This window comes from Onychostruthus taczanowskii, unplaced genomic scaffold (assembly GCF_017590055.1).
Source record: "Onychostruthus taczanowskii isolate IOZ18803 unplaced genomic scaffold, ASM1759005v1 scaffold1, whole genome shotgun sequence".
NCBI classification, from domain to species: Eukaryota; Metazoa; Chordata; class Aves; order Passeriformes; family Passeridae; genus Onychostruthus; species Onychostruthus taczanowskii.
Window position 1 is genome coordinate 6,546,186 of NW_024496525.1, and position 15,205 is coordinate 6,561,390.

Consider the following 15,205-nt stretch of genomic DNA (forward strand, 5'->3'; position numbering starts at 1 on the left):
AAAAGGTTACTATCTAAATCTTTTCATCAGTACTCTTAAGCCAATCAATGTTCAAGATTATTTCTAAGCATACCTCTAAAAAAAAATAAAAATTAGAAGACAAAATATCCTTCGTGGTCTGAAGAGAAACCTGGTCTTTAATTTAGGTTATGAATACTAAAATGCAAAAATGATAGATTAATCATCAAGAAGATGTTAATGAACACTGGATTATCATTTCCTGCATGACTATACTGCTCTAATTTCTACTGAGGGAACAGCAATTTTTTTCAGACATAGCAACTGACATATCAAAGGGTTATTAAAAAAAGAAGTTAAAGTAACATAATGGCAACATTACCCCCAAAGGTCTCATAGTGACTGTGATAATGAGCCCAAAGCAAGAACTTACTAGATGCAAGGATTAAAATTAAGAAAGCCAAAAAAGCCACACACCACCCTACAAAATTAATCTAACAACTTGCCTCCCAAAATATTTTCTGTTTAGTTTCAATATTTATACTCTTTTGTTCTAAATTAACAGAATTTCAAATCCAAAAAAGACACCTGGTTACTGTTTCTTGGAGGCAAAAAATGCAGGGTTTATTATTGAGCTATCATTTGCTGAGACAGTCAGATACATTGCTCAAGGGATTACAACTAAGACTCAATTTAAGAAGCGATATGCAATTCCATCTGGATATGGATTATACTTAGGGGCTAGGAAGCCTGGGGAATTCCTTGATGAGAGAAGAAAGGGGCAGAGGGGCAGCACACTGGCACATCAACTCAGAGAACAAATCTGAAATTTACAGCTGATAAGCTACCAGAACATATCAACACTATCTTGACATTGCCATCTGGATAATCATATTATAGACTCTGTAGTTCAACAAGCAAACTTATTGCAGTACTAGGTAATTCCACAACATGTCATCTTCACACTATATGCTAGGAGTTGAATGATTTATCTTTGCAGGAGTGTCCTGTTTAACAGTGTAATACTCCAATCAGTTAGATTTACAGGCTTTCAAATAAAGAAAAGCTTTATTTATTCCTTGCCTTACTCTTAAGACAATCCCATTAAGGTGTTCTGTCTTCCTATTAATGCCAGAAGTCACTATTTCATTTCCTACCACAGCAGACATACTCAAGATACTCAATAGCCTTTTCTACTTACTCAGTATCCAGTTTCTTTGGACTAGCAATATTCTTAGCGCTGCTACTAAGCTCATTGAGGACTATCAGTGGATAGATAACATTCTTCTCTACAAAAAGGAGCCAAATGTGAAGCTTCTCAAACCACATAACATGTGCAGCATCTGTAAAGATATATTAAAAAGAAGAAATCAGATGGCACTGTGAAATCAAAAATGTCTGGTTACAAAATAAAGACTCTTCATCCAATCAGCTTGGAATAACTGGTTTCTTACAATGGACTTTGGTAGTTTTATTTAAGAAAAATAAAGAGAAGTTCCTGTCAGTAGTGCCAGTAGTTTTTGCACAGCTCACACAACAACAGAACAGTTGGCAAGCTACTAGCTTACTAGTAGCTAGTAAGAAGGAAACAAACTGGGTTCCACCTCTTCAATAATTTCAACATTGCTGTTGGTGAAGCTGTTTGAAATTATGCCCTTTATCTCACACAAAAGGATATTTTTCAACCCTATTCAATCTGAAGGACTCCTGGTTTACAAGTCTACAATACAGAAGAGCCTATGTAACCTGCCAACACAAATGTCTGTCACTTGAGCAAGTTCTTTTAAACTTCTACAAGAATTTTACAGTGTGTTTCAAATTATTGCAAATTAAGATTTAAAAAAATTGTTCTATAATATAGGCTAGAAGATTTAATGTCAAAAGTTGTGGTAAGCATTGATGCATACGTAAAGGGGACCAACTGTAGCTTTTCTAGTTTTACAGACTAAAGACTTAAGGCATACAGTTGCACTTTTTACTTCCAGATAAAGTCTGACATCATACTACAATGGCTATTCATTTTATCCATCTTTACATGCAGTCACTGAGAAAAAAATCCCACAAGTTAGACATCAATGAAAAGACCACACTGAATGGCTGCTACAAAGGTAGAAAGTTTGCAAATCAATTCTGGTAATTCACTGCTCCTGAAAGCAGCAGAATGCTCTCTTGTTTTCATAGCTATTTCAAAAGAAAAACCAAAATAGTTTCAGTTGTTTCCAAGGCAGTTTAGACAGGAGTTTCTTAAGTCCACTGTAACAATAAAAACATTCCAACAGTGAAGTCCCCACAATCTACCACAACATTCTGGAAAACTGATAAACAGTTTAACTTCATCTTTTCTGCATCTCTGGGGAAAGATTCCAAGAAAACACAGGATTTAGCACAAGCTGCAAGCACATATCTATGCAGATCAAGTTGTAAGACTGGTTCCTTGGTGTCTTCATCTATCAGTTGACCACTCACGCTATTTTCTGTTGTTAAACATGTCAACAATACTATTAAAAACCAAATCAGTGCCAGGATCAAGTCTCCACCAGCATTCACCACAGCTAATCCTCTAAAACATCTGAAAGTTTGCTATGTTGAGGAAATACATAGTGAAACACACTTGATTTTTATGAAAAATCATTGAGGTAATCACAAGCACAAACTTTGCCACTCAAGATTTTGAAGACTATGTTTTAATGGAACTGCTCTGAGATAATGTTAACACTCATATTATCATCATCAGTTAAGAGATACATAAAATGTCATGGAATCAAAGCATGAGGAACTGACAAACAAATACATTTATAGATCAGATGTAATGAAATTCCAGTGGTGAGAAGAGTAAAGAGATAAAGAATATCAGTAGGTAACACAAACTGGTGAGCAGCTACAGCAAGTTCAAGGAAGTGTTACAGACAGTACTTACTCCGGACTTCAAACTGATGGTATTCCTTGGTTTTCAGCAGTGGGTGAGAAAAGCAATGCCAAGGAAGCTGCTTTCGGAGCTGAGGCAGAACATAATGGGTCACAAAGCCCACCGTACCCACCAATGCATAGAGAACATAACTTAAAATAGGCTAAAAAGAAGAATTGAAGACATTAAGTTTTGTGTTTTATAAACAAAATAAAATATTACTTTGCTAGTGTATTTTCCAGCATATGGGCAGGTGCTCCTGCAATACTAATGTATCTCTTCACAAGAAACTGTACTGCCAATTTTAAGATAAAACAAGAAACCCTGTGAGAAAAAAAAACCCCTTCGTATCTAACAAATTTTTACTTGAAAAATAGTACACCAAAAGTACAAATAGTACACCAATATTCTTTCACGGTCCATTGCTTCTGACCCATATGCATTTCATTTTATAAAGGTATTATTCTCTAAAGGCTGAACCCAATTTACATTTCCATCTGCTAGATAAAAGGAGGTATAAGCAAATCATTAGTTTCACATTCACTTGAGAAGGTAAGAAGCCTCCCACAAGACCAATCCCTTCCACAGAAGTCAAAAAATATTGTACAATTAACAAGGGATGATGGCTGGATTTCACAATATTGCTTTCTACACATTAACACTTTCTCTAAATTTCTGTGTAAGTCTAGATAATTGCAAAACTGTGGTTGCATTATCTTGTCATAAGCTCTTTGTGAATTCCATGAACCCCAAATCTACTGAAACATACAACTGGTGAAGAGCACATACAGCCAAGTCTCAAACATGGGGGAAAGCAACATTCAGGTGGAGTGCTGAAATCCAGCTATACAATAATAGAAGGGATAGTTTCCTCAGAAAACACAAGTACACTTAATTAATGCTCTTCACCATGAAGACACGAAATTACCTAAACGCATATGCTTTTTAAAATTAGTTTATTACTTTAACTTGCATGTATTCTACAACACAGGCCAGAAATTTTCATTTGCCTTACATAAGGCTATTCATAAGCTAGTCAATGGTTCCATAATAGGAATACCAAAATAATAAACTCAGTAACTGCAGCTCTTGAGGGAAATGCTTTACTTAAACTGAAGCACAGGATCTAGTCCCATGCCATTGTCATCACGAGCTACATACACAAATGTAAAAGTAGCCAAAGCACTAGCTACAGTGACAAGTCAAAAACTTGAAACTCAAATGATCTTTAAAGTCCTGTAAATAATCATCCCAGTAAAGTCTTACTACCCTATACTATAGTCTACAAAGAGCCATGCCAGCATGGAACTGCTGAGTCAAGGTTCAGCCCCTCAAACTTTAAGCACTAAGGACATTTTAAACATTTTTTTGAGTTTCATTTTTCCTTATTTCAAAACAATTCTGACACTATTTGAGATTGATGACTCAAAAGAGGATGTTTTGTGTGAGAGGCTAAAATGTAAGTCTAAAACATAGGACAAAACCAGGAAAGAGCTAAGGAAGATGATCTTTTGAGCACCTAAAAGTGAAGACCTTCAGTCAGTCATGTACTTATCACTCTGTATGTTTAAATACCATCTAAAATTAGCCAGAAGACTCAGTGAACTACCAGAATACACTTTATATCACACCACAGTATTTGCATACAGAAGGCAAATTGAAGACACAAGGCAACGTCTTACCTGTAAAACTGTAAATACTGTACTGACGTGAATTGCAAAATAGAGGACACCAATGACTATACACACGATCAGGTCAGACTGCAATCGTTCACTCTGTGGAGTCAAAATAAAATAATTTTAGAAAATACCTGCTTTGACTGACCTCTTAGAATCACTGAAGTTGGAAAATATCCCCAAGATAAGAGTGTAGCCTTTCAATACCTGCTTAATACACAAATGCAGTAACACTGAAACTGATTAAATATTTTTTAATTACGATAGTGTTAACTACTTCCAACTGAAGTTATTTGAAATTTCACAAGATAAACCTTACAGCTAAGAGTATCAGTTCAGCTAAGTGAAAGGGAAAGACTCATAGTGGGGCAAGACAGATCAAGATATCAAATGTATTCTCTAATCCTGGACTGTGAGATGATGTAAGGATGCCCTGATGAAAGCACCGGAAGGGACAATCAAATTTCCCATTTATAATCTAAGAAGTGTTTAAGCTACAGGGCAATTAAGAGCCCTGGAAGAATGCTGCCGAGGCCGAGCTACCAACCAGGTGAAACAATCAGGCTCTTTAACCCTTTTCTGCCTTCTTTGCAGAAAGGGTACAGGAGATCTTTGGAATGACACCAAGGAACGAGTCTGAATTTTCCATTACTCCTAAACAATGAAAACAAACCATTGATACCGGCAAGCCCCGCCTCAAGACTAGTAATGCCGGGCTCAGCCACAAGGGGGCAATGCGTACTTAGGGCCCTTGCAAGTCGAAGCCTCAAGTTTAGGCTTGCTCCCACTCTGTAAAAACAGCATCAATATTTTCAGCCCAGAAAATCATTACAGGATTATCTACTCCAAAATTGGCCAAATAATTACACATAGCAATTATTGCTGCAAAGCCTTAACTTCTTGGGCTACAACTTACTGGTTTTTTAATCAGTTGTCCTGATTTTAAAAACCACAGTAAGAAAGACTATCAAAATCCTCAGCTCCTCTGCCCCCTTGGAGACTAACACCACAGTCTGAGAGCTACAGAGGAGCTTGCAGCTCCTGTGATAACTCCTTCCTGCTAAATGTTAAAATAATTGCAGTTTCTCTGCTCTAAATATTTATTTGCAGTTTCCACACTCTGCACCTCATCATGCTTCTAAGTGCTGTATTATGAAAAACCCAACTACACAGCTCAGCCTAAAGCTGAGCCCTACACAAAGCTAAATGAATATTCAACCTTCTTTTGTACAAGTTAAACATACTAAGTTTCTTAAGTCTCTTACTTATAGCTACATTGTGTCATAAAGAATAATGTTTAAATATTCCTACTTCCATAAATATTCAGAGTGCATTTGTACTAAAAATTCAAAGTAGTGTTTAAGTAAATGGAAAGGTTACATTTGCTTCCAAAGAAAGCAAACAACAAAACAATTTAGACCACCCAAACAAACCACAAAAACCCCCAAAATACTTTCAATTTTTAATTTCCATTTCTGGAACAGCAAGCACAAAGCTCTTCCTCACAATTATTAGAAACACTGTGTTAATATAGTTTTGCCACCATTAACTCTTTCCCACTAACTTCTACACAAAAACAAACATCATCTATTATTATCCATGACATAAAAGAAGATCCTGAGTGATACTTCACTGTATCCACACTAGGGAGTTCCAACTCTCTCTGCTTTTAAATAACTTAAAATTGCAATATCAGCATTATCCTCCCAGGTGTAGCACATGAGTTCAGCTGCAGATTGAAAGGAAATGCTGGAAACCCACCGTAACTAGAACCATGCTAAGCAAGATCTGGACAGATGATATATAAACCAGCATAAAGTCCACCGTAACTAGAACCATGCTAAGCGACAAGTGTGATCTAAGCAAGATCTGGACAGATGATATATAAACCAGCATAAAGCAAATGCTTAAATAGAATTAAAAAAATAATAAAAAGCCTACTTACTACAGAATTTCTAAGCTTCTCAGGTAAAGGATCTTTTACTTCAGACAGAGGATCTTCAGGGTTTTTGTCTTCAGAATTAGGAAAAAATTTTGATTGCACTAAAGAGCTTAAAAGAAAGACAAAAAAATCCCACTGAAAAGCATGTATTGTTCTATGTGGTTTTATAATAATAACAGAGTCAGAAGTTCTATTACATACTGACCACAAAAAAATTAATTTTGGCACATCAGTGCTTTCACATAGCTGAGTGAAATTACAGAGATTTCAACTTTATTAAAGAATTACTTCTCTGTTATACAGAACAGTGACTATTAAAGAGCAGCAGTCAGATGTTCAAACTGCAGTTTCTCTAGTAGCAGCAGCACAGGAGTAATTGAACAAAACCTGAATTTTAAGTGAAATCTAGCATTCGTGAAACAGAACTTGAACTCATAAATAACTGAACAGAAATGTGCAAAATTTGGAAGTAGTCTATTAGGCAGTGCCATTTAAAAAACCATGAATTCTTTGGTTTAATTCAACAGCAACGACAAAAGAAACCTATTCTAACCTGTTTAATTAATGAATTAGCCATGCTGACTAAACTTCTACATTCTTAGCAGGCCTTGCTGACACTAGAGCTCAAAAACCTTACACCTAAGCTTTTAGAAGCCCATGTGCATTGTTACTAGTCATAACAAGCTGTCTTGCAACCTCTCAGTGTGATTTTTTTTACAGCACCCTACATAGTGCAGAAACATTATTTCATTTTATGGACAGAAAGATCACTAGATCTGAATGGGCCCTACATGTTCAAAGGAAATGACATATTGCAATGTAGTACAATGCTTAACTGTGCCACAGTCAAACATGACCATCCAGGCTTTAGATTTTCGAAAGAACAAAAGAACAAGTATCCAGGGAAAAGAACCTCATATCAGCTGAACTAAGAGTAATTGGACAAGGTTTAGTGGTCAACCCAAAGATAAGAAATTTCCTCTAGTGTAAACACTCATGAATCATTAGTTTTGTTGTTCACAGAGGAGGTCCTTCACTATCTACCCCAAGCCAACATTATGGCTACATTTAAATCCAAGTTCAAGCTCTGCTTCACCTAGGTATGTGGCTGAGCTATTATTGGCTATTCTGGGGGAGGTGCTTCTCCTGCTGGAACTATTTTGTTTTACATGTATCATTATTAACTGAATCAAACACCCTCAGCATCAGATCTCTACTCCAGCAGAGAATAACATGAATACCTGTTTCCATATGCTATATGGGAATACTCATCATGAAAACATATCCTTATAATTTAGCATAATTATTTGAACAAGTGCTTGGAGCACACATTCAATGTAAGAATATATCAACAAATGAAGTGGAAGTATTCAAGAAGTCCCCCAGCTTAAACCAGTGCCTTGAGCACCTCTTTAAACACAAAAAGATGGCACCTGACTGACATTTTGAAGAAAATCAGCTGGCAGTTAAATCAGACTTTGGCACGTAAGTGATTTACCAGAAGTCACAAAAAAGGTCATTGTTAGAGAAGGAACTAGATGGAAAACGTGAGAATTTCTAACTGTTGAACCAAGAACACACAGGTTTTGATTAGTGCTGGTGAGTACAAGTTCAAACACTACTAAGTAGTAACATTATTTGTAGTTTTTCCTTGCACCTTGCTTCTTCATTGAGGAAGAGATACAAACTGAGTCACTTACAAAAGTACAGAAGGGTCACTGCTTTGTCTGCTGAGATGATACGATATTGCCACTAACAAACCACAAAATATGGAGAAGAGAACTGGAATATGCTGCCCATCCCAGGAATCCTGGAGACAGAAACAACATGTTACTAAAAAGGAGACAAAGTACACACAACTTTACCTGACATACAAGAATTATGTATATCACAGAGAACGGAGAAATTAACTACAACTCCACAAAAATAAACCAGGGCTTTTTGTACAAAAATATTGCTCCATCTTTACCTATGTCTAATTATAGATCAGAAACTCTAGCACAATGTACATCCCTCAAGTCTACACCATCTTAATCATTCAACAGTCATTATTTCTCATAACCTTTATGAAGCATTTCCTGCATTCCTTGAGATCACAGGCTCTTCAGAGCTGTATTTAGTCACTTCTTAATTTTGAATATTACATGTATTCAACTCAAGATTTATTTTTCCTAATATGCTGAATGCAGATTAAACAGTGGCTTTACTTGGGTTTTCCTGATCTGCACTGGATCTCCAAAGATGAAAGAGTTATTCCTTGCTAAAGCTTGTTTGTTTTAAATGGATGCGTTTACCAAAGGCTAATGAGACAAGTGCACAAATTCTCAGAAAGCTAATGATGTCCTGCAGGTGATAGTATCATGGGAGTAACCCCTCCAGGAACTTTCTACTCTCTGTGATGAAATGGAAAAGCCAGCTAACTCTGCGTTGGACCCACACAAGCTATAATTCATTGTAAACTGAGCATGTCTGATTATTGACAAACACCTGAAATGAATAAACAGAACCAGCATCACACTCCATACTGTTTCCAAACAACATTTCAAGCAAGGAAAACAGGGTGGGTGTGGGGCGGTGCATGGGTGTTCCTTGACAAGCTAACTCTTAAACTCTCCCCTTCTGATAGGCACATATCTCCACTTCAACACTACAAACTATTTCTTCGTTTCTTCTCAAATAAATATTAATTAGAAAATACTATTTCACTTGTGCAGCACCAGAAAAAACTTACACGAGCCACGTTGAGAGGTTAACATACAAGTACATGCAGACTCTGCTAGAAACAAGTCACTTGCATGATATTTTCAAGAATTGATGTACAATGGAAATGATGGTAAATGTCATGTGCTTTTTCAATCAAAAAAAAGCCCATTAGAGTAGGCACAAATCACACACCTTTTAAAAGCAAAAAAATCTACTTTGTTCCTGCATTACATCTCCTCTATTGACATCACAGCTGAGCAAGAATAAAACCCTACTAAATCAAACTAATATTTCTAGTTCAGTAGTTGCATGCTTTAGTTACTTAATACAGAAGGAAGCAGAGAACAAACCCTAAAATATGTTTACTGCGCATAAAGTTTTTCTCACCTTCAGGGCACCATAGCACAGTCCATACAACAATGCAACTGCCACAATACTACAGATAAAACTGTAAAGTGCTGCAAGCAGGCTTGTGGTAGCTGAATATCATAGAAATGAAAAGAGAAAACATGGTTATCTTCTCAAGTTAGAATACAAAATACTTCAATTTGTTTAAGGTATCAGCCCTCTAGTTTCCTCTGATGGAAAAAAAAGGTAATTCAAACCAGAGCAGCTACTTGCATTTTCCCTTAAAATAATTTTTATTAAAGCATTTTTTGTGGCTTTTTTAATCTCCTTAGTTATTGAACAGCTTTACCATAGGGATAGTTAACTGCAATAGAAACCAGTTGACAAAGAAGTGACAAACTTACTAGGCCAGTAATTCTATTTCTCAAAAATCAATCAGAAGACTTTCAGGCTTTTTAAAAACACAATTAAAGTATTCTATGTTTAGAGGGTAGGAATGCAAATAGTGTAGCCACTAAATTTTTTAACTAAGATACTGATCTTGGCTGCTCCACATCTCATAATTTTGCCACTGAAAAAACACAACACTCACCATTGCCACCAAAGACATGAATGTCCAGCTGTTCACAGAGATACATCACAAATGTATTCACCTGAGGCAGGAGACCAATGAAGAATACTATAGGGAAACATAGTGTAAACACTACAGAAAAAAAAAAGTTTAAAGTGGTGAATATGAAAAAAATAGCAAGGTAAGATATTTTTCAGTTTAAGTTCTAGGGTATCACACACCCCATTTTAACCCAACATCACTTAAGTATTTATATTATAAATTTCTAAGGAAAATACGCATTATGTAAAGTCCTACTTCACAGTGACTCAGAACTGGCTGAATACAGAGGTCATACAAATCAATAGTACTTTCCTTTTAATTGCTGTAGACATGGACACAAGCCAATTCAGGCTTTCCATTTTTATTTAGCAAAGAGTAGCCAGGAGTGTTCACAGATTAGACTTGTAAGTTTTCACTCACTGTAAGCGAGACTAATCTGAGCCTAACTGCCCGTCTGGAGTTGCAGGAGCAACCTAACACCAGCCATTCTGACATAAGGGAGGCCAAGCACTCCACCTCCAGGTTTTCTGCTACTAGTATCTGACAAGTTTACCCATCTTCCCACACCACTTCTGAACATTCTAATCCTAAATGATGGGTTTTCTCTTTGGTTTTTTTAACAAGAACAGACAGCTGTATGAATCATGAAATCACCTGCAAATTAGAGGATTTCAGAACACAAAGATAAATGAATGCCACCTAATTTCAATACAGAAAATGGTTATGTCTCCACCTGTACAAATAATTTACTTTCCATCCTAAAGAATAAAAGATGTAGAAATAATCTACACATGTTCAGATATAGTAGTTCAGATCTAATTCACATGCAACAGCATATTATAAATTCTAAGTTCTGAAGGATAGAAGGATCAAATAAGAAAAATAACCCTAGTAGACACAATCTGGCAGTTTAGGCAGGACTTTCTACCATCTTATTGACTTGTAGCTTCAGTAACCAAAAGAAGAAACAGACTTTAAAGTATCTTGTACAGCACGACAAATGTAATTTTCTGATTTTAAATGCCCAGAATGGTTGGACACTGAAGGACATCACATGAGAAATATCTACAGTGAGATAGATAATGAGAATCTGATTTTTTTCCCTACTCCATAGCAATGCTAAACAACAATATAATTTAAAAACATGCAGGTTGCAAGCCTGGGAAAAACACTGAATCCTGTATTTTTACTGACACTAGTTAGGAAATATACAACTACAGACCAGCTCTTCAATATCTGAAGAAAATATTTATCAGACTTCTCAAGTCAAACCTCTATTTCAAATCATTACTCAAGGAAGACAACACAGAGGGCAAATACAGTGTCCTGTCACTGACAGGTTAAAAAGTTGTTTCCAAAAGTCTGTAAGTTAGACTACCTTGGGCCCATTGGGAACAAAATTACTACACAGATCTGGGAATACACAATTTTTAAAGACTAGTCCAACAAAAAGCCAGTATTTATGATGCTTTTACAATCCATAACATCCTTGTTTTCTAACAGTGACCAAGTAGGTGAAAAGATAAAATTATTATAAATGTGGAGTAGATTTAGAGCAATTCATTAAGTGCAACAGGTGGGACACAAAATAAAGCATTTATGCTAGTCCTCACTTGTCTGTTGGCCAGGAGACAACATTTACATTATCTAAATACAAAGTTCACCTTGCCCTGTACCTGTTTCTTCCAGTTGCTTTGCCTGGGAACAGGAAAAAAGGGAGCTGAGATTTTTACCTAACAAAGTATGTTTGCTAGCAGCCAGCCTGGTCTGCAGTACACACAAAGCTTTTTGAAACAGTGCTTCAGCAACATGAAGAGCTGATCCAAGGGCAAGTGTTATCACATGCGGGGTGGGGTGGCATGTACAGCGCAGGTTGGCAGGGTGGTTTTTTGGTGTGGTGTTTTATCATGTTGGTTTTTGGGGTTTTGCTTTGGGTTTGGTTTCGGTTTTTTATTGTTGAGGTGTTGTTTTGTTTTTTTGGGTTTTTTTTTAAAGTAGAGTAAGCTGTTCTGGTAATCTGATTTTTTAATTGGAAGAACTGCTAAGAAATATAAACCACATATGCTGCTGCAAGACACCTGAGAAGAACAGTAAAATACACAAGGATCAAAACCCACTTAGAACTGTTGAACTGAGAAGTTTTAAAAGCTAATGCCAAGATGGACATGGCCTGGTGAAAATGCCACCCTATCTTTTAAAACTGGTGAAGACTCACTCTTCAGTACTTTTTAAAAGTAGTTCACTTCCACAGGAGGACATACCACCTACATGTATATTTATGTATTATCTTAGGGAGATGTGGGTATACGTTATGGCAATAACTCCACGTGGCAGAAAAGGGAAGAAAATACTTCCAAAACTGACTGAGCATTATCAAGAGAAATTAAGTTAGTTTTGTATTGTGAATGAGTCAAAAGTATCTTTTATCTTCTTTGTTTTATTACTCACACAGAATTAAGTATGCCAGTACATGAAGGGAACCAAAGAATTTGTTCAAAAAGCACCTTTGAAAATGTCTGGACAATTTCTGTTCATAAATATGCTTACACATTTTCCCTCTGGGCATTTAAATCCAGAATTATTAGCAGAGAAAGTTGAAGAAGGAAGCAGAATGAGGCATAAAATACAGGATGTTCCTAAAATCAAGTAATAACAACTGACATCCAAAATGCTTCAGTCAGTAATTCTTATTAATAAATTAAAAATTTTAAAAACCCACACTGAAACCAAGTTCTCATTTTTCTTGGACAGAAAATGGTCTGGGGGCATGGAGATGTAACATTTAACTGCCGGAGTCTTCACAAACATGTATTTTGACACAACTGAAATGCAACTGCATTCAGTTTAGATGAATTCTTACAGGTTTTCTTACCCCACCCAAAGCAGGGATCCATAGAAGATCATCCAAATAACTTTGCTCCATTAAAGCAATACACAAAGTTCCCATGATAAGATAGTCTTCAAATGTTTATGTCTGTCTCTCCTTTCTATGGGCTCTGTTTGAGACTACAGGGCTGTTATTATTTTCATAACAGGGGAAAGGATTGTTGTTTTGGGTTTTATGCTGTTTGTTTTTTCATTAGATTTAGGGGGGTAATGGAGTTAAATGCCATCAGTATTTTTTATGCACTGTGCTGCTCAGAAAACAATGAGATTACCTCAAAATGGAAATGCAGCTCAAAAACTGTATTTTTGGTATTGCTGATAGGCCTGTTCTGAGAAGAAGCACATTAAATAAGATTTAACCTGTGTATAATGTTTTTTAAAATTGTGTATGTACTGTTCTGCCCAATTGCTAAATACAAATAACCTGACTTAAGAGAACTCCTACTTATTTGCCACAAGCGCCTCCAGAGAGTGTGAAAGAGTCCAAATCAAAATATTGTTTTAACTACTGAGCAGCTAGGTCCTAGCAAAGGGAAGTGTATGCAGGTCCAAGTTAGATAAGCAAGTTCAAGGATAAGGGCTAAGGTATTGGATAATGAAAAATTTTAGTAGAGGGCATCTCTGCCATTTGTTACAGCAAAGCTACAGAAGGGGAAAATGTTCCCCTAAAGTTCTACTGTTGTAAAGCAAACAATTCAAATCCATGAAAAAGCTACTCACCTATAACTAAGTCCCTGGCTGACAGCAGCAGCAATGGGTTGGTGAAAGCCATTCCATACAACCTGAATCTTGTTGTAGATATGTTTCTGCTGCCATAATCCAACAGCCAAATCAGACCACAACACAAACAGAAATATACAGGCCTACTATAGGCTATGATACGATTGTGACCCTGTTTAAAAAGAAACCACAAAACCACCAACATTTGTTCATTATTAGTGGATAAAGTAACTTTTACTCTTCTGCTACAGATACCATCAGAATCAAAATTAATCACTGGTCATCAACTAATATACTGTGACCTCACCATATCCTAAAGTTTTCTTCATAAAATCCCTAAAGCCTTGCCTTGCAGTGATACCAGTCTGTGCTTTTTGTGGCTTTGATATAACAAGGACACAACAGTTAGATTAAGTTAGACTAAGCTATATATATATATCCTTAGTCTCAGCTATATTTTATACTATGTTGCTTGCAGTACTAAATGCTAGAGAAGCTCTGACTAGGCTTTGTAAGCAACTAAGAAGAAATCAATTTAAAGGAAAAAGGGATTGAAGTTTATTACTTAGATACTGCTTCTGCTGGATGGCGGGACAATATCTACCGGTGTTTATCAAAATACAACTTCTTACACAAAAATAATGACTTGCTGCAGAGCAATAACGCTTTTAAACATCTTATCTAGGACATAAGGGCCATATTTTGTCTTGGCAATCTAGCAGATGCACAAAAGAATATAAACATACTGTGCAATACTAGAACATGAACATTTCTGTGCTCAAACATGTAACGTTCACTAAAGCATTGCCAACTCAGCTTGTTAGAGTGAAAAGATAAAGCAGTGTGCACACTAGGACAACTGAATGATCTACAAGACTAAAACAGAACATCAAAGCTGTATCAGATCATACCAGCAGAGCAAATTACATCATTAAGAATACTTGTCAGTACAATTGCTGACAAGTAGAATAGTAAAGACTCCTCAAAAAGCTTATCATGACATGGCTAACTAGTGAAAGCTAAGCTCAGAACAGGAGGACATGATTTGCTAAATACAAAAAGTACAACAGGGGGAAAGTATCAGGTCCCTTCTCACACACTAAGACAACTACAGGCCTTTTGTGCCTTGTAAGAAGGAACACAGGAGAAATGCCAGAAAAATCACACCAAAATGATCAATTCTCTGTGGGAGTTCTGCATCTGCAGGGTTAGTACAGCGGCACATGCCCATGACTTACATGTCGGGGGGAAGAAGAATCTGGCTGAACGCTCTGAAATAAAAAGAGGAAAGTTACCCAATCTACAGATAAGTCTGTTCACCTCCCTACAGACACCTTCTTAGTTAAAGTTCTTTTAGCAATATCTAAAATTAATTTTACAGTTGTCAGGCCACATAACAGCCTTCAAATAGCACAATGTCATAAACCATTAAATCTACTTAAAGAGTAGATGTC

The 15,205-nt window shown here is 36.4% G+C and overlaps 1 protein-coding gene across 7 annotated transcripts in view; it reads right to left on the reverse strand.

Moving 5' to 3' along the window:
- Window positions 1–15,205, reverse strand: part of PCNX1 (pecanex 1) — an 86,140-nt gene that overhangs the window by 21,496 nt on the left and 49,439 nt on the right. For all 7 annotated transcript variants that reach the window (XM_041402713.1, XM_041402704.1, XM_041402676.1 and 4 more), the window contains 9 exons: window positions 14,990–15,022; window positions 13,752–13,923; window positions 10,125–10,235; window positions 9,572–9,663; window positions 8,182–8,291; window positions 6,485–6,590; window positions 4,546–4,638; window positions 2,876–3,026; window positions 1,160–1,301 (listed from right to left, as the gene is read on the reverse strand). In XM_041402713.1, coding sequence (XP_041258647.1) covers window positions 1,160–1,301; window positions 2,876–3,026; window positions 4,546–4,638; window positions 6,485–6,590; window positions 8,182–8,291; window positions 9,572–9,663; window positions 10,125–10,235; window positions 13,752–13,923; window positions 14,990–15,022 — 1,010 coding nt within the window. The remainder of the gene's footprint in view (window positions 1–1,159; window positions 1,302–2,875; window positions 3,027–4,545; window positions 4,639–6,484; window positions 6,591–8,181; window positions 8,292–9,571; window positions 9,664–10,124; window positions 10,236–13,751; window positions 13,924–14,989; window positions 15,023–15,205) is intronic.